The 23,070-nt window shown below is 44.4% G+C and overlaps 1 protein-coding gene across 1 annotated transcript; it reads left to right on the top strand.

Annotated features, from left to right (window-relative positions):
• The first annotated feature begins 1,911 nt into the window (after window positions 1-1,911).
• Window positions 1,912-21,961, top strand: pmepa1 (prostate transmembrane protein, androgen induced 1). Its single transcript, XM_070840765.1, has 5 exons — window positions 1,912-2,008; window positions 18,534-18,688; window positions 21,029-21,082; window positions 21,201-21,541; window positions 21,649-21,961. The coding sequence occupies exons 1-5, from the start codon at window positions 1,912-1,914 to the stop codon at window positions 21,959-21,961; spliced, it is 960 nt and encodes a 319-aa protein (XP_070696866.1).
• The last annotated feature ends 1,109 nt before the right edge of the window (window positions 21,962-23,070 follow it).

Genomic DNA, 23,070 nt, shown 5'->3' with positions numbered 1-23,070 from the left:
GATCATCCTCATCGACTTCCTGCGATCATCCTCGTCGACTTCCTGCGACTATCCTCAACGACTTCCTGCGACCAGGTGGGTCGACTTCCTGCGGTCATCCTCGTCGACTTCCTGCGACTATCCTCAACGACTTCCTGCGACCATCCTCGTCGACTTCCTGCGATCATCCTCATCGACTTCCTGCGATCATCCTCGTCGACTTCCTGCGACCAGGTGGGTCGACTTCCTGCGACTATCCTCAACGACTTCCTGCGACCAGGTGGGTCGACTTCCTGCGATCATCCTCATCGACTTCCTGCGATCATCCTCGTCGACTTCCTGCGACTATCCTCAACGACTTCCTGCGACCAGGTGGGTCGACTTCTTGCGGTCATCCTCGTCGACTTCCTGCGACTATCCTCAACGACTTCCTGCGACCATCCTCGTCGACTTCCTGTGATCATCCTTGTCGACTTCCTGCGATCATCCTCATCGACTTCCTGCGATCATCCTCGTCGACTTCCTGCGACCAGGTGGGTCGACTTCCTGCGACTATCCTCAACGACTTCCTGCGACCAGGTGGGTCGACTTCCTGCGATCATCCTCGTCGACTTCCTGCGACTATCCTCAACGACTTCCTGCGACCAGGTGGGTCGACTTCTTGCGGTCATCCTCGTCGACTTCCTGCGACCAGGTGGGTCGACTTCTTGCGGTCATCCTCGTCGACTTCCTGCGACTATCCTCAACGACTTCCTGCGATCCATCCTCGTCGACTTCCTGTGATCATCCTCGTCGACTTCCTGCGATCATCCTCATCGACTTCCTGCGATCATCCTCGTCGACTTCCTGCGACCAGGTGGGTCGACTTCCTGCGACTATCCTCAACGACTTCCTGCGACCAGGTGGGTCGACTTCCTGCGGTCATCCTCGTCGACTTCCTGCGATCATCCTCGTCGACTTCCTGCGACCATCCTCAACGACTTCCTGCGACCAGGTGGGTCGACTTCCTGCGATCATCCTCATCGACTTCCTGCGATCATCCTCATCGACTTCCTGCGATCATCCTCAACGACTTCCTGTTCGCTCCCTGCTCACATTAACAGACTTCCCAAATGTTCCTCCTGACTGATTCAATCCTCTCCAAAGGTGCGTTCATTGTCCGTCTCCTCCTCCTGGTGCTTTTGTTACCTGTTCAAAGGTCTTCGGTTTGGTTGAAAGCTCATGGGAAAAAAGCTAGTAAGCACAATGAAACTGCAGTCAGTCAGTTCATTTATCAAAAACAAGTTTGAGAGCATACATATATTATTTTTATTGATCAGATGATTTTATGCTAAATTTAAGAACTAGATGAAAACAAATGAACCAAACTGAACTCTTCAGTCTTTCTGCTCTTGTTGCTGCTGCAGAGCTGAAAAAGGAAAATCAGAAATGAGAGTCAGAGTCAGGAGGGGAAATCCCTGGAGACAGCGAGGAGGAGGAGGAGGAGGAGGAGGAGGAAGAGGAGGAGGAGGAGGAGGAGGAGGACAGACGGTCCGTTAGCAGTTTAGTCGCCGGTCACTCGGCTGAAAACACGGAACCATTAAACCGGATTTGTAACGGACGGAACCGGAGATTTAAACTAAGAGTGAAGCCGAGCGACACCTGAACGCCTCTCCGGTGATAGATAGATAGATAGATAGATAGATAGATAGATAGATAGATAGATAGATAGATAGATAGGAGGGGAGGAGGAGGAGGAGGAGACAGGAGGAAGGAGAGGAGGCTGGAGAGAGAAACGGGAGGATTTTATTTTATTCTGAAGGGGGGAGAGAGAGTTTGCTGTGTTTTCGGTCTCTTTCTCCCCTTCTTCTTCTTCTCCACCTCTTCTTCCTCCTCCTCTTCTTCTTCTTCTTCTTCTCGTGGACTACTCCCGTCGCCTCTGGACGCTTTTAAATGTTGAACTTGATGGCTGTTTTGAACGCGACCGCCGCCAATGTCTCGTGCACATGCAACTGTGAGAGGTTCACGTCCCTGCAGAGCATGGAGATCAGTGAGTACCACTACTGCTCAGTACTACACCCCAGTACTGCTCAGTACTACACCCCAGTACTGCTCAGTACTGCTCAGTACTTCTGTCCATTTGTACTGCAGAGCGGAGGACCGTGAACGCCTCATCACTTATTATTATTATTATTAGATTTATTGTAAATTCACAACTTTATATGCTTCTAATATGCTGTCTGTAAACCGTGTGTGTGTGTGTGTGTGTGTGTGTGTGTTACCTCTCACTGAGGCTGGTCTGTGTGTTTTATGTGTTTCATCAGCTGAAGTTAACTAGCTGGTGAATTTGAGGCTGTTAAAAGTGTCCGGACGCGGCCCTGACACGGTGACCGGGGACTGAACTCTGCTGTCGGTAAACCGGCTGGACGCTCCGTCACCGGAGCTCCAGACGTCTGGAGGCGTGTGTGTGTGTGTGTGTGTGTGTGTGTGTGTGTGTGTGTGTCCAGCTGACTCACACTGTCCTGTCCACAGACTCACCAGTAAAACCAGTAAATGTTCCCACTGCAGCAGAGAACCATTAAAGGGACAGTCCGTATGACTCTCCTTCTCCATCAGACGCCAAACCAGTTTAAGTGTCACATATTTGGAATATTTTCACCGGTTTGTTAATTAAATCTTTATTCAGTCAGGCAGTGTCATTGAGATTAAGGTGTGTTTTACAGGAGAGACCTGAGAACGCAGGACAAAACACAAAGCAAAGAAAGTTAACAGTGGTCTCCTGAAGCAGTGAAGACTTCAGGTCATAAGGTTTTAATTGTCTAATGGTGATGAGTGACTCCAAAAAAAGGTGCGTTAACACTTGAACAGAGTCCTGCCAGTGTTAGTGCAGGTGTGAGGGATCTCTACAGGTAGGCAGACACTGGAGTGCTGAGGTCAGTGGATTTAAATGAGAGACCAGATGTGAGCTAGTCTGGAAGCTTCAACAGCAGCTGAAGCCGTTCTCTCTGCTCACTTCAAAGTCACCAGACTCCATTAACAAAAACAGTGATTTTACCTCACAGAACGGGGGGGTTCGCTGTGCCACCGCAGCCTCGATCGGTTAGTTTGTTTGTGTTAATGTGTGACTCTGGTGTTTCAAATGGTTGGTTCATATCCACGCTAACTTGTAAGTCCACTCATGGAGGCAGCGGTAGCACAGCAGACTCCTGAAGTCTGTGCGGTAAAATTAGTGTTTTAGTGAATGGAGTCTGGTGGCTTTCCTTTGGTTGGCCTTTTTTAGGTGTCTAAACCCATTTACCTGCTGCCCCCATCCACAGCACTACGTTTATATCACAGACTGCATAACTGAACCGCCCTCCTGAAGCCTCGGGTTTGGCTTTATGGCCGTCGCCATCTTAGTTTTTTGGAGCCAGAAGTGACGTTCATTCCACAAAGACCTCTGCGTCTGATTGGTTAGGTTTAGGCATGACTCTCCTCTGACAGCCCCCCCCCCTTCCTGGTGTATCTTCCTCTAAATGGACCATAACTGACTAAATGAACGTCCTGCTGTGCTGAAGAAGACAGTAAACTAGAGACTGAGAGCAGAAACTGTTTCTACAGTGATAAAATCAGGAGAGAAGTCGGCTCATTTCCTCATTGACTTCCATCCAGTCAGACTTCTGTTTGGAGCCAGTGGAGTCGCCCCCTGCTGGACACCAGAGATGATGCAGCTTTAAGCTGGTTCATACGTACATATATATTTTTATTTTTTTCAACACTTCCTGTTTTGGTTTAAAATTAAAAGTCCTGTAAAGTTTCTTTGGACATTTTTCAACAAGGCTTTTATTTATTTATTTTATTTTATTTTATATTTTATTCTGTGTAGCTAATCGACCACGTAGCTAAAACACAGCGTTGCTGCAGAGACCCTGAGTCACTGCAAACTGGATGTGTGAAGCTCTAATTGTAGGGTTACATATACCTGTTACACCCTCTGACATATAAGAGCACACACACACACACACACACACACACACACACACACACACACACAGATTGTTGGCGTAAAGGCGAGCAGACGTGTAGAAACAAACGTTCAGAGAAACAAGCTGCTGGAAGGAAACGATTTTTTTACAGGCTGATACCAGCAATGACCTCACCACACACACACACACACACACACACACACACACACACACACACACATGGCTAGCCTGTGAGTAATGCTGATGTCATGTGCTTTGACTAGCAATGTCTGCCGCTCAGAACAGATGTGTTTCTGTGTGTGTGTGTGTGTGTGTGTGTGTGTGTGTGTGTGTGTGTGTGTGTGTGTCTCACTGGTATTTTGGTTATTGAATTCAAGGGAAAGAGTCAGTGTGTAACAGGTACAGGAAGAACATGCTGTGACTGTTATTCACCGCCCGTGTAGCCATGACAGAGACGCTCAGCTCCTGAGTCAGAGTCACGGGCTCTTTTATGTTGATATATTTGATGTTGCAGTTAAAGGGGCAGTTCGGACTATTTGTCACACCTGCTTAACCACAAACAGCTGTTAAATCACTCTCTTCGAACCCACCAGACTCCATTGACATAAATACTAATTTAACCTCATAGAACACACTGATCTGCCGCTGCCTCAATTAGTTAGTTTGTCTGTGTTATTGTGCGTTACACTAATATTGTGTTGGGTCTGAATTAACCCTTTAAAACACCAGAGTTACACAATAACACAGGCTTACTGATTGAGGCAGTGGTAAACCAGCAGCTACCTGTGTTTCTGTGGGGTAAAATTACCTTTTTTGTCTATGGAGTCTGGTCAGTACTTTGATCAGGCGCTGTTGCACCAAAGGATTACGTTACTGGACCAGTTCCAGAGGACTTTGTACCCACCAGTCATTTTCACTTTACAGTATGTGTACACAAGCACCAGCATTCAGTCATATTTACTGTATATTTAAACTGAAAACAGTCACTGTTCGGTCTGACTGTCACGTGTGTGGAGCTCGTCATGTGACACAGACGTGATGTTTGCTAACCAATAGAAAGGAAGCGTCTCCATCCACTTCCAGTCTGGACAGTGTATGTAAATATGTTTATATAAGCTCCATCCTGAGGCGGCTTTGTGTTTGAAGTTAACAGCAGCTGACAGTCAGCGAGCGAGGACACAGAGGGAGTTCAACCGATCCGTGAAAACAAAACCAAAAAAGTGAAATAAGAGTTCCAAACATGGCCGACAGTTATTAGTCTTTCTTCATCGATTAGTTGTAAAATTACATAAAATCTTGCTCCACTTTTGTCGTCTCCTGCACTGAAGGCGTCAGGATGATATAAGATGAAGGTACAGAAGCCTGTGAGGATCAAACGCCTCTTTGATTGACAGCTGGCGTCGCCCCAGAGCCAGAATCGCTTTAATCTCCGTGCACCATAAACACAGAGTAATTTGTCTCTGAAGAAATGATTTGTCCCCTGAAGTCGACTCAGCTGCAAAGCAAACTCTCCTTTTCTGGAGGCTAAAATGAGTGTTTTTGTGAATGGAGTCTGGTGGCTTTGAGGAGAGCGAAGAGGAAGAGGGAACAGCTTCAGTCCCCCGTCTAAATATCTGTCTGACGGAGAAAATATTCTAAATACAGAGTACACTCCCGCCTTTGTTTCATGTTACACCCAGAACGAGTCCAGTCTCAGTCAGGCCAGCCGTCCGTCCGTCTGTCCATCGTTTCCTTATTAATTGATGTAAAATGAGAGCATGTGCTACGACAGTTAACAAAATAAAACATCTTTTCATATTTGATGGTAAAATAATAAGTGAAATACAAATATAAAAGGCAGGAAACAGCCACATTGGTTATTTACTCTACAGTCTGTTAGTGTCTGACAAACTTTATTTGTCGTTCACTGTAGACTGTAAAACTGCTTCCTACTTACGCGGCTCTTTCCTTTTCAAAAACAGATGTATTGCACATATTTTTCTTTTATTCTAATAAATAAAAACTCTGTATTTTATATTTTATCGTTATGTTTCCCGGCAATGTAAAAACAATAAACCTGATTTTGATTCTCCGTCATGAAACGCTGCAGGGACGTCAACTAAAAAATTAACATTTTAATCATTTATTTCTTCTTTATTTGAAGGCCAAAGTTATTTAGAATGTAAAAAACACATTTGCTGTATGTATTATACTTTTTTTTATATCTGTGTTCAAATATCCATTATTGAAAACGCCGGTTTGATAGCTGAACCCAACAGTCCTGTGTACATATGTAGATGTATGTAGATGTGTGTGTGTCTGGGGGGGTGAAGGTCACGGTCACTCGGGGGGGTGGGGGGTGTTGTGTTTGTGTTTGTGTGTGTTTTCTGCATGTAATCTGCATACATGACGCTGTTCAGCTGAGGCCCTTGTAGTCTGTCGGACCCATATTGTCTCATTAATTAGTCTGAAGTCAGAGTGTGTGTCTGTCTCGCTGTGTGAATAAATCAGTGCACCGGCCGCCTGAGGACCGAGAGTCCGGGCTATAAATAAAGGCAGCGACTGAGAATGTGACAATGTGGAAAAGATCCTCTCTTGTTTTTCATTAATTAGTCTGAGGCAGGAGAAAAAAAAAAACTCTGTCTGGTCTCCTGAATACTTCAGTCTGTTTAAGGAGTTCAAAACAAAACGGCGTCTTGTCTTTCCGTAATTGGTCTGGGCCAGAGGTAGCTCACATTAACATCTGATTCCATGTAAAGGAAAGATTATCTCAAGTGTGGCCGTCTGAGGTCTTTTCTCCACAGCCAGTTAGAGTATATTCACTGCTTGACATCACCATTATACAGCTGTCCTCTGTCTCTCAAAGCTGCCAGACTCCATTAACAAAAACAGTCATTTTAACTCACTGAAAACAAAAGTTTCTAATCAGCTGCTGCCTTGGTTGGTTAGTTTGTTTGTGTTATTGTGCGACTCAGGTGTTTTAAATGCTTGGTTCTGGTCTGAACTGACATGTTAGTCCATTGATCGAGGCAGCGGTAGCACAGCGGGCTCCCCTGTTCTGTGAGGTAAAATTACTGTTTTTGTCAATGGAGCCTGGTGGCTTTGAAGCAAGCGAAGATAAAGATCATTTCACGACTACAGGTCTGTCTAACAGCACTGTTGAGTGTTAGAAATATTTTAAATACTGCGTAAACTTAAAATGCTGTTGATTGTTTTTCTTTTTCTCCTCGCTTGCTTCAAAGCCACCAGACTCCATTCAAAAAAACAGTGATTTAGAAGCACCTGATGCAGCCACACTTCACATAAGCCAAAATGTTCCTGTAAAGCTGATTTTAGATGATATAAAAAGAAATGTTTTACATGTCGCCCCTTCATGTCGAGAAATAAAACAAATTCAGTCTCTAATTACAAATTCAGATATTCAGATGTATGCATGCGTGTTCGTTGTATAGATGGTTTTTTTTTGCATATGAAGCCGACGTTGTTCTGCATCTGCAGGAGGGGGGGGGGGGCAGTCTGGCTGTCTGGGAGGGCTAAAGGTCAGGGGTCAGGTCATGAGGGGGGGTGTGAAAGGTTCATTGTGACAGCAGTGGGGTGTTTTTTTTGTATTTGTTGTATTATTTCGTTTTATTTCACTGCAGTAACTTTATATGTGTCGATCGATTGATTAGCTTTAGATTGACTAGTTGATTAGTGTGTCGCACTTTAAGGTTTTTTGTGTCATTTGCCAAACTGCTCAATAAATCAGAGTAAAATTATGGATTTTGCTCAAATGAAATTCTGTCTGAAGTTGGAGGAAGTTCTGATAATAATTATAATAATAATATTAATAATAATGATAATAATAATAATCAGAATCAGAATCAGAATAATGTTTTAGTATCAATTACTCTTTTTTTATGTTGGACCTCAAAAACTATTGAAGAGAAATATTTCTCTAAGTGCTATAAGTCCTCGTTCAGCATTTAATTAACGGAAATCATCATTAAACATTTGATTAACAGTCACAAAGCAGCAGGTCGGAGTGTTTCCAGATGAGTTGTGTGTCTGTAAATGTCTGTAACTCACAAACATACAAAGCGAACAGTTCATTTATTGGGGGGGGGGGGGTCAGACTGTGTGTGACGTGGTCCACATCAGCTGGTGAGAGACCACACACACACACACACATAGACACACATAGACACACACATGTAGACACACGCACACACACACATAGACACACACACACGCGTAGACACACACATGTAGACACACACACACACACACACATAGACACACACACGCGCGTAGACACACACATGTAGACACACACACAGGACAACAGGAGCTGACAGCCCGTCGGTAACATGTCAACGAGTCTGATGAACCTGATGAGCCTGATGAATCTGATGAGCCTGATGAGCCTGATGAGCCTGATGAGTCTGATGAGCCTGATGAGCCTGATGAATCTGATGAATCTGATAAGCCTGATGAGCCTGATGAGCCTGATGAATCTGATGAATCTGATAAGCCTGATGAGCCTGATGAGCCTGATGAATCTGATGAATCTGATGAATCTGATGAGCCTGATGAATCTGATGAATCTGATGAATCTGATGAGTCTGATGAGCCTGATGAGTCTGACGAGCCTGACGAGCCTGATGAGCCTGATGAGTCTGATGAGCCTGATGAACCTGATGAGCCTGATGAGTCTGATGAGCCTGATGAGCCTGATGAGCCTGATGAACCTGATGAGTCTGATGAGCCTGATGAGCCTGATGAACCTGATGAGCCTGATGAGCCTGATGAGCCTGATGAACCTGATGAGTCTGATGAGCCTGATGAGTCTGATGTATTTCCACTGTTTGCATGCAGCCGTAAAGACTCTGGATTAGAGCGGAGCATCTGGAGCAGCTGGAGCCTCTGAAGCCGTTTTGCTTCATTTCATCAAAAGTAGTTTGACACATTCAACCTTCCTCTTGAAAAGGTCGGTGTTGCCATATTAGTGCATAACCAAGAACCGGTTCACATCCAAAATGTTTCTTGTCTTTTCTTTTCTGCAGAACTCTTGACGATAAACTCAGACTCCTGACCTCGGTCTCTTGGGAACTTTTCACTATTTTCTGCCTCTTTATAGACAAAACAGTCAGTTAATCATAAAGAACAGACTGAAGTGGCCCCGATGTGACACAACGAGCCACGGAACCACAGAGCCAACATTTAGTATCGTGACGTTCAACAGTCGCCTCAAAGAGGAGTAGCAGCGCCAGGCATGAGGATAGAACCAGAGGGGAAGAAGGATTTAGCTGGAACATCAACCATGAAGCTTAAACCGACAAATGAATGACAGTCAGCTGATTTACATCTTTACTTCCTGGTTTTTACGACACTTCTTTGTGACTCCTAACTCTGGTCACAGTAACATTAGGGCCACAATCCTGACTTTAAACACAGGATCTTCACCACTACACCTCCAGGTAAATGATTAGGGATGATAGATGATGGACTACCTTTGGGATCTACCGGTCGATTGCGATCGACGTATCGGGCACCCCTGCCGTACGATGTGTGTGTTTGTGTTTCTCCTTCTGACCAGAAATGTTGGGGCTTCTTTGGATTCTGGCTTTAACCTGAATCCTCCTCCATAAACTCAGAGTCCCGTCATAATATTAGTGTGCATGTAAACGTAGCCGCTGTGGATTCCAGGTGCGTGTCGGGTTGTTTCCACACGTCACACGAGATAAACGTCGACTCCAGGATTAGAAACCACAGAGAAGCCGACATGAAACACAGTCACATATTTTCCCTCTGCTTCACCTCACCTCTCTCCCTTTCTCTCTCTGTCTCTCTCTCTGTCTCTCTCTCTCTCTCTCTCTCTCTCTCTCTCCGTCTGGCCTTTTTCTTTAATGCCTCGTTTGAAAGGTTTTGTCTCAGTGTTTGGGTTTCAGCAGAAATGTGTTTTGTCTGGAGGAGAAGCTACACACACACACACACACACACACACACACACACACTCTCACACACACACACACACACACACACACACTGAAGAGAAGGCGAGTTGATTCATGCTGAGGATCATGGTGTGTGTGTGTGTGTGTGTGTGTGTGTGTGTGTCTGAGGAGGAAGCCAGGTGTTTCTACATCAGAGCTTTATTCCAAAACTCTGAGCTAAAAGAGGCTGATGTAGTGTAAGAGCACACACACACACACACACACACACACACACACACACACACACACACACACACACACACACAGGGTCAGACGTTCAGAGCATTCAGACATTGTTGTGTCTAGCCAGGTGTGTGTGTGTGTGTGTGTGTGTGTGTGTGTGTGTGTGTGTAAGGACTGGTTAAGCTGGTTTTGGTTTGGCAGAAAAACTCTGTTTGGACAGCACGTCTGGCACACACACACACACACACACACACACACACACACACACACACACACACACACCTGCAGTCTCAGCACAACAGGTTTGTCCTTGACTTTGTTCTGCTCTGGTTTTTGTCCCCTCTGAGCTCCCGTAGTGTTCCCACGAGGCCGTCTTCCTGTTGCAGCTCTGTCATGAGGCTGTTTAGTTTCTGCGTCATCGAGCCTCAACGAGAATAAAACACTTTGTTCTTTTATTCGTTTTCATGAAGTTACAGTAAAGTTTGTATCCCAACAAAAACAAATCTTTAATTAATGAATCATCTTCAATGTCAGTCAGAAGATCGTCGATGACGATACAGATTATAGATCCATTAGTGTGATTTAGGATCCAGCTCATCAACCAGATACATGTGTGTTCATGTGCTCCCTCTGCACGCTGTTAATGAGTGTACACACACACACACACACACACACACACACACACACACACACACACACACACACACACACACACACACACTCACACACACACACACACTCACACACACACACACACACTCACACACACACACACTCAGCCCTCTGCATGTGACCTGCCCTCTTAGACTCTGTCTGACTTCCCTCTCTTTCACATTCAAATGAACAGTGTGTGTGTGTGAGTGTGTGTGTGTGTGTGTGTGTGTGTGTGTGTGCGGGGGTGTGAGGCGACGGGGGTAGTCTAGCTCCTTCTGGCTTGAATTCTAATGAGCATTATGCACACACTGATATTCACACACACACACACACACACACACACACACAGAGCCAGACAAGCAGCTGATAATGAGGTTTGATTTTCATATGTTTCAGACAGAACGCTCTGCAGGTCAGCTAGCACACAGAGGAGCAGTGTGTGTGTAGGTGTGTGTGTGTGTTTGTGTGTGTGTGTGTAGGTGTGTGTGTGTGTGTTTGTGTGTGTAGGTGTGTGTGTGTGTTTGTGTGTGTGTGTGTAGGTGTGTGTGTGTGTGTTTGTGTGTGTAGGTGTGTGTGTGTGTGTGTGTGTGTGTGTGTGTGTGTTGTTGAACTTTACATATTTTCACTTTTGCTGTTGTTAACATCAGTGACGTGTGTTTTTCACTGTTTGCTGATGTTTCTGTTTAATGAAGCTTTGATTGTGCTGCTGATTTAATCCTGTTACATCTCGTTCTGTTTTATTTGTGGTCGTTTTTCTCAAAGGAAGTGAAATAATGTGAGCAGACAGATGTCACATGTATGTTACAGCTGTGGTCCGGCTCTGTTTCATAATGTTACATCATTCTGTGAGTTAGCATAGCAAGACAGGAAGTGCTAACAAGCCAGTGAAATGACTTCAGAGTTTATGGTGAAATCAATCAATCGATTGATTTCACTGTCCAGAGTGGAACTTTGACCATTTAATGTATAAACCACTTTAATTCTCACTAATGCTAAAGCTAATTTGTTGGTCCACGTTGGTCCAGACTATATTGGAGGGATTATTATGGATGCTCTTGGTCTCCAGAGGATCAATCCAGCTGCCTTTTGTGATCCTTTCCACTTTTTTATTTTTTACTGTAACATCTCAGCTTGCTCACTTTGGTGATCCTGTTTCTTCACAAGTCCACTTTGGTTTATGACCAAACACCTGCAGAACTAAGGACATCCCCGTCAGCCTCAGCTGGACTCTGCGTTCATTGCTAATAGCAAATGTTAGCATGCTAACACGCTAAACTAGCACCCTAACACGCTAAATTAGCACTAACGAAATTTAAACTAAACCGACACAATGAACATGGTAAAAGCCATCGGCATGCTAGCGTCATCACTGTGAGCATGTTAGCACACTGATGTTAGCATTTAGCTCAAGTACAACCTGGGAGCTGGTAGCATGCTACCTGGTAAAGCAGGTGGTTCTATGAACTATAATTATCTTACTGGATTTTTTAAGGTAAATTCTGATATTGATGTTAGAGTTGAGTTTAAAAATATATTGGCCTACATTTGTTCTTTTACATCAACAAAATACATATTTTTTTAAATGACGGCAATGACGGTTAGCTGTTACAGGTATGTTAGCAAGAAGCTAATCTGGAGCTAGTTAGCTTCTTAAATGTTGCCATGATCCAAATACCTGCCACAATTCATATTTCCATCACCCCCCCTTCCATACGTCCTTTATCAGAACACAAATCATGTTTCGGCTGTTATTTCATTACACACAATACGAACAAAGGACCTCATGTGAAAACTACGAGAGTTTTGACTTTATTCTCAGAATTCTTAACGCAAAATTCTGACTTTAGAATTCTGAGATAAAAAGTCAGAATTCTGTGTCAGAGTTCTAAAGTCAAAGTTCTAAAGTCAGAGTTCTAAAGTCAGAATTCTAAAGTCAGAGTTCTAAAGTCAGAATTCTAAAGTCAGAGTTCTGAAGTCAGAGTTCTAAAGTCAGAGTTCTAAAGTCAAAGTTCTAAAGTCAGAATTCTAAAGTCTAAAGTCAAAGTTCTAAAGTCAGAGTTCTGAAGTCAGAGTTCTTAAGTCAGAACTCCTGTAAACTTTTCTAAAACTTTCCCTAAAACTCTTATGTTCTCTAATTGTACGAGAGCTTGCAGATGTTTTTTATGTTACCACAAGTTCCCTTGTTGTATATTTAGTTTTCCATACAGCGTGTTGTACTGGATCAAAAGAAATAGAACTGAGATCATGTTGGTAACTCTTTGACATAATCAATTAATCAATCAATCAATCTTTCTTTATATAGCGCTGTTGTTTGATTAGATGACATAAAGTGGCCTTTCTAACTTTAGATACTTTCTCAGTCGGGTTCCACTTCACAGTAAACACAGAATATGTTTAACACTCAGTACAAAATCTAATGACTGACATTCAGAGTTCAGAGACTCAGAAGAGAACAGACAGAAAGATGAGGGGATGATAACAACACACACACACACACACACACACACACACACACACACACAGTGAAATACACACCTCCCTCTCTGTTTTCCCACTGTTGAAACCAGCAGTGGGAGTTTTGTGGACCAAAGTTCCCACACTTGTTGGCTGCACCGTGACCGTGGCTTCCAAAGTCAAAGGAGTGTGTGTGTGTGTGTGAGTGTGTGTGTGTGTGTGAGTGTGTGTGTGTGTGTGTGTGTGTGTGTGTGTGTGTGTGTGTGTGTGTGTGTGAGAGAGAGAGTGTGTGTGTGTGAGTGTGTGTGTGTGTGTGTGTGTGAGAGAGAGTGTGTGTGTGTGTGTGTGTGTGTGAGAGAGAGTGTGTGTGTGTGTGTGCGTGTGTGTGCGCGTGCACCGTCCCAATAGCCTTTGTTATGGAAATTGGCAAGCAAGTAAATTTTGTGCACCTATGACCTACAACTCTCTCTCTCTCACACACACACACACACACACACACACTCACACACACACTCACACACACACACACACACACACTCACACACACACTCACACACACACACACACACACACACACACACACTCACACACACACACACACACACACACACACACACACACACTCTCACACACACACACACACACACACTCACACACACACTCTCACACACACACACACACACACTCACACACACTCACACACACACACACACACACACACACACAGCTGTCTGTGCTATTTCTGACTCCCAGACTGTCGAGTCATCCGAGGACTGAGCGAGGGGGGAGGCGGATGGGGGAGGAGGGAGGTATTGGCCAGCTTCTCTCTCCCTTTTCTCCTTCCCTCCCTCACTTTCTTCTGTTTTTGTCGTTTGTTATTTCACTTCCTCATCTCCCCTCTCCTCTCTCAGACCGGAGTTAGACCGGAGTTAGACCGGACTTAAAGCAGATAGACCATATTCTCTCCCTCTCTGTCTCCCTCTCTATCTTCCTCCCTGTCTTCCTCCCTCTCGCCCTCCCTGTCTCCCTCCCTCTCTTCCTCCCTGTCTCCCTCTCTCCACCCCTCCCCCGTCCCTGTCTGTCTGCTCTCTCAGCCATCTGACTCGACACTGCCCGGCGGTGACCTTTAGCTGAATACAGCAGGAGGAGGAGGAGGAGGAGGAGGAGGAGGAGGAGGAGGAGGAGGCAGATAGACGGAGAGCAGGCAGCGGCTGACAAACGAGCTAATTGCTTTAGATTAACCGTGGAGTGTCTGCCTGCCCGCCAGGCCGACCGCCTCCTCCTGTCTAGACATCGGCCCGGAGGGAGGGGAGAGATCAGCGGCCTCTCTCATCCAACATGGCCGACTAGTTGAAGCGTTTTCGTGGCCTCTCTGGTTGTTTTCTCACAAGTTAAAAGTCAAACTAAGTGTAACTTTAGTGAGACGGAGAGCAGAATATAGATAAACATGATATTGGAGGTTCTAATCGTCCCGTTAAGTCCTCTGAGAACAGGACAGAGTCACAGTTACACATTTAATTTAATAATACTAGATAGACAGATCGGTGCAAAAAGTGTTGGAATTGGTCCAGTGGATCACCAGTGACCAGTCTACATTGACAAAAACAGCAATTTTAACTGACAGAAACACGAGTTGCTGCTCAGCTGCTGCCTCCATCGGTTAGTTTGTTTGTCTTATTCTGTGATTTTGGTGTTTTCAAAGGTCAGATCGGATTCAACACATTATTTGTTTTACAGAAAATAACACAGACAAACTCACTGATGGAGGCAGCAGCTCCTGTGTCCTGTTCTCTAAAGTCCCTGTTTTAGTGAATGTAGTCTGGTGTGTGTGCTGTTTGTGGTTAAACCAAAAGGATCTTCCAGGTCTCTCTCTGTAGGGATCCTTTCCATGATGCTGTCACACACTTAGAATAACACTCTGAGCCTGTCAGTGGATCAAACAAGCTCTTTTAGTGATACTTTAGTGATTTAGTGATTTACTGTGATCAGGTGCACCCCAAAAGGATTACTGGACCAATTCCAACACTTTTTTCTACCTACCAGTCATTTTAAAAATCGAAACATTTAAAAACATGGCCCCCGGCTTAAGAACACCGGAGTGATCCTTTAAGTTACAACAGGAACGTTGACTCCACAGGTCCTCACCTGTGTTGCCATGGTTACCTGACAGTTAAAGTAGGATCTGCAGGTGAGGAAGCCTCTCTGGTTTGTTGCTTTAAAATGTTTGATAGTTCATACGTCCTAACGCCCCCCCCTGTGGTATAACAGCCTCGCCTCCCCCCTTCCTCCCCCCTCCCTCATCATTATTCAGCCCGTCCCTCTGACCCATCTGTGTCTCCCAGACGCTCCCACCACTCCCCCTCTCCTCTTCCTCACATTGACCCTTTTGTTCACAGCTATTGGTGGTGGTTCGGGGGGGTGTAAAGTGGGGGGGGGGTCTGGTCAGCTGTTTCCTCTGTGTGTGTGTGTGTGTGTGTGTGTGTGTGTGTGTGTGGACAGTGTGGGAATGTGTGTGAGAAAAAGCATCAGACAAAGCTGGTGGAGGCTCAGAGTGTGTGTGTCGGCCGGAGAGGACACACACACTGACACACACTCTCACGCATGTAGTTCAGCGTTTCAGCCTCTCATTTCTTCGTTAGTTTGCTGGTTTTTAGTTTTAGTTTCTCAGCTGACGCGTCTTTAAACTGTGGAGTACGACCGGAGGAGACATGCAGCCTTCGTCAGGGAGCCACAGCCATGAAAACTGTGTTCAGACACAACTCTGTGGTGAGTCCAGGACAGGAGCTCTGCCTCCGATCGGCCGTCTAAACCTCCGTGTTCATGAGTTTCCTCTTTCTGCTGCAGCCTTTAACACATTAGGGCGAATTTATTGATCAATTTGTGATCAAAAACGAGTCAATTCTGAAGCAAAACTGTCTCTCAGATGTGTCAGTCTGCTGCTTTGTGTCTCTACAAAGTGAATTAGTCATAATGTCATAAACTTTGGTAATGTTGGAAAGAAAAAGGGACTTTGAGTACTAAAGTTGGGTGGTATGGTCCTTTCTTTGTGTTTTACCCTGAATGCTCATTTAAAGGGTTTAATGTGCAGCACAGTCACATCATTTATAAATTCATCAGGTTTCATTTGGGAAATTTTAATCTGAAAAGTAATTGATTAACGTTTAGGAGAAAAAAGTGGAATATTTATGTAGAAATTTAACTTTGTGTAAAACTGAAGAACTCACGTAAAGTAAAAATAGCTGAAGTTTGGTCCTGATGTAAACAAACTAACTGTGATGTGTGTGTTTGGTTTATGAGTCCAGTTCAGCCGATTCATCAGAAACATCCAGTGAACTGGTTTAACTGCTATAACTGGTATAACTGGTCCAACACGTATAACTAGTATAACTGGTTTAACTGGTTTAACTGGTATAACTGGTATAACTGGTATAACTGGTGTAACAAATGTAACTGGTCTAACTAGTATAACTGGTATAACTGGTATAACTGGTATAACTGGTGTAACAAATGTAACTGGTCTAACTAGTATAACTAGTATAACTGGTTCAACTGCTATAACTTGCCTTACTTGTCTAACTGGTATATCTGGTATAGTCTGTCTGGTTGGTATAACTGTCCCAGCTGGTTTAACTGATATTACTGCTATAACTGGTTTAACTGGTGTAACTGGTCTGTGTTTGTCGCTCATGTGAAAAGTTTTTGTTGTTGGTGAGAAGTCAGACTTTTATTGTGAAAGTACAGAATCATGTTTAGAGAGGGTCACCAGACAGACTGGGAGGACTGGTCTGAAAACCAGTCTGCTGTGTGTGTGTGTGTGTGTGTGTGTGTGTGTGTGTGTCAGGGGGGGTCTGAGCAGACTGTCTCCAAACAAAGCGACCCCTGTGTGTCCGTCTGTCTGGTCCAGTCTGGCTCTGAGTGTGTATGTTTTATGAGTGTGTGTGTGTGTGTGTGTGTGTGTGTGTGTGTGTGTGTGTTTTTCTTTAGTAATCAGTGGCTTTTTTTTGGTTTAATTTCAGTTTTTATTGTTTAAAATGTTCAGTTTCAGTTTCTGTTAGTTATATTGTTTTTATTATAATCTGAGTTTCAGGGTTTTTATTGTAATCTGGACTTTATTTTTTGTGTTTGTGGCAGATTTAAGACTCGCTGTCTCCGACACCTAAAACTAAAAACTAAACACATTTCCTGCAAGTTTTTATTTTATTTTATTTAGTTCTGTAAGAACACAAAATCATTTCAGTTGTGTTTTTCCCTCGTGCCTAGTTTTAGTTCATAGTTGTCGTGTCGACACTTTTTACTGAATCAAACGTAGTTTTATTGGTAAACTGCTGATTTAAAGAGACAGTGAGGGTTGTTGTTAGTTATTGGATTATTATTCTGTTTTTTATCACCATATCCAGTGAAGAAGCTCAAACCAAATAATAAATAATGATAAATCAATCAATTCATAGTTAATTTATCTCTAACTGCTGTCGTGTGTATTTCTCTGATAAAAACACCTTATGGTGGTTTTTATAACACTTTAAATATATAATGTTCGGGTTTGGACACAACAAGTCATTTCAGTTTATATTTTACAGTCTGAACGATTCATTGATTATCAGCCGATCAATTAACCCCACAGAAATACAGAAAGGAGCGCAGGGCAACTCTGTTCAAACACACCAGACTCCATTGACAAAAACAGGAATTTTACCTCCTAAAACAAAAGATTGGCTGGTCTAGTTACTGTGACTTTGGTGTTTCAGAAAAGTTAATTTGGAGTCAAACTCACTATTTAAAACACCAAAGTCACTGAACAACATAAACTAACTAACTGATCAAAGCAGCTGTAGATGAGCAACTTACTGTGTTTCTGTGAGTTAAAATGACTGTTTTTGTCAGTGGAGTCTGGTCAGTAATCAAAGGATTATGTTGCAGCCAGTGCTTGTTTTGGTTTAACCACAAACAGACGTTATATCGCTCTCTGCACACACACCAGACTACATTCACAAAAACAGGGATTTTACCTCACAGAACACAGGAGCTGCTGGTTTACTGCTGCCTCGATTGGTTTGTTCATTTGTGTTATTTTCTGTTGCATGAATATTGTGTTGGATCTAAATTAACCCTTTAAAACACAAAACTCTCACAATAACACAAACAAATGTACAGATTGCGGCAGCAGTAGACCAGCAGCTACCTGTGTTTCTGTGAGGTAAAATTACCGTTTATGTCAATGGAGTCTGGTCAGTGGGCCTGTCAACCCACTGAGCCTGTCAGAAGCAAAACAAGATGATCACTATCATTCGAGTCGCTGACCAATCAGCAGACACTTAACCACGACCAGTAAACTCACTTTGGTGTGTGTGTGTGTGTGTGTTTTCAGCCCAGTTGGAGTTCGTCCAGATCCTGGTGATCGTGGTGGTGATGATGGTGATGGTCGTGGTCATCACCTGTCTGCTGAACCACTACCGTCTATCAGCGCGCTCCCTCCTCTCCAGACACGCCCCCACACACAGGAGACACCTGCCGTTGGCCAACGTAAGTCAAACACCAGAGAATAACAAATGTAATGTGATAAAGTGGACAGTTAATTAGAGTTTTAGAGTTTCTCCCCCTGGGTCCTCTGTGTCCTCATCCTGGTGTCTGAGTGACTGGTAGGTAGTAAAAGTGTTGGAACTGGTCCAGTAGATCACCTCAGCCAGCAGCCACCAAACGGGCTGCAATGGCTGCAACGTGATCCTTTGGGACAACTGCACCTGATCACAGTAGGTCCACTAAAAGATCTTGTTTGATCCACTGACCAGACTCTATTGACAAATATAGTAATTTTACTTCTCAGAAACACAAGTAGTTGCTGGTCTGCAGCTGCCTCAGTCAGTTAGTCTGTTTGTGTTGTTGTATGACTTTGGTGTTTTAAAGGTTCAGTTTGGCTCCAAACAAACTCTTTAAAACACCAAAGTTACAACAAATAGGCCAGCAGCTCCTGTGTCCTGTCAGCTAAAATCCCTGTTTTAGTGAATGTAGTCTGGTGTGTGTGCAGAGAGCGATATAACGGCTGTTTGTGGTTAAACCAAAAGGATCTTCCAGGTCTCTCTCTGTAGGGATCCTTTCCATGATGCTGTCACACACTTAGAATAACACTCTGAGCCTGTCAGTGGATCAAACAAGCTCTTTTAGTGGACCTACTGTGATCAGGTGCAGTTGTCCCAAAGGATCACGTTGCAGCCATTGCAGCCCGTTTGGTGTCTGCTGGCTGAGGTGATCTACTGGACCAGTTCCAACACTTTTACTACCTACCAGTCATTCTGAAAGCTTTCAGATCACATATGAATGTGTCACAGAAAAAAGGGAAGTTATAATAAAAGTAAAACTATGTTTATGTTGTTGTAATTATTAATCTTAATTTAACAGAATGAGAGCAGAAGTGTGTGATCAAAGAGACTAAGCTGTGCTGCAGGCTAATGCTAACGCTAACGCTAACACACTGACTCACTTCCTCATTAGGCTATTTCCAGACAGACACACACACACAGACAGACAGACTTACACCTGAGGCTTCTACAAACATGATTTCACTCGCTGAATCACCTGCTGCTGAGTCACTGGTGTGTGTGTGTGTGTGTGTGTGTGTGTGTGTGTGTGTGTGTGTGTGTGTGTGTGTCTCAATTGTTCACATAAGATATGAATAAAAGATGAAGCATAATCACACACACACACACACACACACTCCTGATAGGCTCAGGGGAGTTCCTGTCTGAGTTGATTTGGATCAGCAGACCAACAGACACACTGACACACATTCAGTCGGACAGACACGTTTATAGAAGCCACGAGCTGCACCTCAACCTCAGTTTAACTGTTTTTTAGAATATTTTCACAGCTTTTCGTCGCCGTCAGATGGCCCTTTAAGCCGTTATATCCACCTGTGTCTTCTTCAAAGCCACCAGACTCCATTCACAAAAACAGCGATTTTACCTTGTAGAAAACAGGAGCGAGCTGGTAGACAGATTATTTTACTGACACTCTGCCAAATTAGGTTTTTTATCTGCGAATAAATAACCAATTAAAACTGGATGAACTTCTCATCGACTACTAGGTGGCAGCCTTGGTGCATGTTCTCTGTTTTTATTCAGTTTTTAGTGAACTATAAAACTTGTCTTTTTCTCTTCCTGGTTGTCATGTTGACACTTTTTACTGAATCAAACTCAGTTTTCTTGGTTAACTGCTGATTTAAAGGCACAGTGAGGTTAAATGTTCGCGTTTGTTGTTTACAATCAATTATTATTTTGTTTTTTTATTACTGTATCCAGTCAAGAAGCCCACACCAACAATAACTATAAATCGATCAATCAATCGTGTAATTAATCACCAACTGCTGTGATGTCTAGCTCTCTAATAAAAACAATTTATCATAAAATGTTTGGGTTTAGACACACGTCATTTTAAATTTCTGATATTTTGTGGCGTATCATAACACTACTTTTGTATTTTTTTTCACTCCATGTTTTTGACACCAGACTCCATTGAAAAAAACATTAATTTTAAGAGTTGCTGGTCTACTGCTGTTTCGATCAGTTAGTTTGTTTGTCTTATTGTGTGACTTTTGTGTTTTAAAGGGTTAGTTCAGATTAATGTGTAGCAGACAATAACACAAAGAATGCTAACCGATTGAGGCAGCAGCAGCTCCTGTGTTCTGTCAGGTAAAATAGCTGTTTTTATCAATGGAGTCTGGTGGATGTGAAGGGAGCGCTGTAACAGCTGTTTGTGGTTAAACAATAAGGGTCTTACAGGTCTAATCAGCATATTGTTGGTTTTAATTCATTTGTGAAGAAATTGATAATTGCTAATTAATGTTTTTATTTGTCTGATTTCTCTCAGGAGGGGGGTCTGTGGTCGTCTGAGGGTACGGGGACAAACGGCGGTCTAAGTGAGGTGAGTTCATTCAGAAATCCGCTAAACTAACCGCTAACTGAGAGCTAAGTTTATATCAGCTCATTGTGGAGTCATTTAGTTTGACCCAGCAGTGACTGGATGTCATTCCTCACCTCAGCACCAGGTGTACAACCCCCGCCCTCCAGACAGAGGCGTGCCCTCGTCCTACCTACAGCGGGACCCTCAGCACACCCAGTCCCAGCGCTTCCAGCACACCTACGCCCCGAGCCGCTTCCAGCCCACGTACCCCTACCTGCCCCAGAGCCTCATCGACCTGCCCCCCACCATCTGCCTCTCCGACGGGGAGGAGCCCCCGCCGTACCAGGGCCCCTGCACCCTGCAGCTTCGAGACCCGGAGCAGCAGATGGAGCTGAACCGCGAGTCTGTCAGAGCGCCGCCCAACCGGACGGTGTTTGACTCGCACCCCCTCGACCCCCCCAGCTCCTGCCTGCAGGCCAGGTAACAGAAAACAGGCTGTCGGGTAGACAACCGTAAAACCTTCTATTTTTCTGCTCCCACATTCGACCGTTCGGCCTCGTTTCTCACCCTTGTTGTTTTTGGTCCAGTCTCCAGGCCCCTCCTCCGAGCGTCCACCCGGGCGTCAGCGTGTTAGAAGCCCAGGAGGCCTCGTCCCGCCTGCAGAAGCAGGGCTCACAGGTAGACGGCGCCCCCCCGGCCTACAGCGAGGTGATCGGACACTTCTACCACCCGACATCCCTGCCTCCGGACCACGGCCACCGGACTGTATCGTCCCCACAGCCGCCGCTGTCCTCGCTCATACACGGCCTGCTCCGCCCTCCGCCGCCGCGGCCGGGCAGCGTGGACAACAGGAACGCAAGGAATACGAAGGAGAAATCCCAGAAGCCCCAGCAGGTGTGACAGTGCTGCTTCGTTCTAGCGGGAAAACCGGGTTTTATGTCTGCTCTCTACCGTGGAAATGGTCATCAGCAAATGAGGAACGACCGGAGAGAAACCGGTTTTAAACTGGTTTAAAACTGGTCTTAACGGTAGTTGTCGCTGTAGCTGACATGCGGTCAGTTTCCCCGCTACTTCCTGTCTGAGGAGCACTTCAGATGGCCCGACCACGACGAAGACGACGATGAAGATGATGTCAGAGAAGGAGGGCAGGACTCCACCTCGTCGCTCTTCCTCCAGGCTGATCTCACTAGTCTTCGTTCACTATAAATATTTACTCGTTTCTTTCTATTTCTTTCTTTTTCTTTCTTTGTTTGTCTTTTTCGCGCTTACAGACTTTTCCAGGCAGACGGGGAGACGTTGCAATCTTCTCGGTTGTTTCCAGGTTTGTTTGTTTGTCTGTTTTCTGGTGATAATCCCCCTCCTGCTGCTGCTGCTTTCACTCCAGTTGGTTCTGTCTCACGTTGGCGGTGACTCCTGCGCTCTCAGGCTTTTAGCTGCATTACAGGGACGTGTTAGCACGTTAGCATGTTAGCATATTCCCCCGAGAGAGTTTAGATCTAGTTAGTCGTAGGTTAAACTAGCATAACCAGCTGTGGCTAAAAGTCCTCGGGCTAAACGTCGACCGACGGAGGCAGGAGTTGTCACCAAAATCCTCTTTTAGTTTATTTTATGTGATGTTTTCTAAAGGTTTGCACAAAGTTTGAGACTGTTCACCACAGAAAAGGAGTAGCAGTATGATTGATGAGACAGAAAGTCGGGGTATTTTTCTAAACTTGATAGATTCCTACAAGTTTTTTCTGTTTTATATGTTGTTTAGTTTTAGAAAAAAGAAACAAACATCAGTAATCTGTTGAGGTGCCAACTTCTACATTGAACATTTTGCTGCGTACGTGTTGGCATGTGTTGCATATCGAGTATATATACACACACATGTATGCAAAAACTGAGAGCGGACTTTAAAAAAGCACGAATTTAGAGTTATTTATATAATTGCTGAAGAGAATTGCACTATTTTTTTAGTATGCGCAGATGGGACCTGTGACAGACTTTTATTGTGAAGGAGCTCTGTC

This window comes from Pempheris klunzingeri, chromosome 2, assembly GCF_042242105.1.
Source record: "Pempheris klunzingeri isolate RE-2024b chromosome 2, fPemKlu1.hap1, whole genome shotgun sequence".
Classification (NCBI taxonomy): domain Eukaryota; kingdom Metazoa; phylum Chordata; class Actinopteri; order Acropomatiformes; family Pempheridae; genus Pempheris; species Pempheris klunzingeri.
Note: the sequence above shows the minus strand (reverse complement) of the source record. Positions and strands in the feature narration are given on the sequence as shown.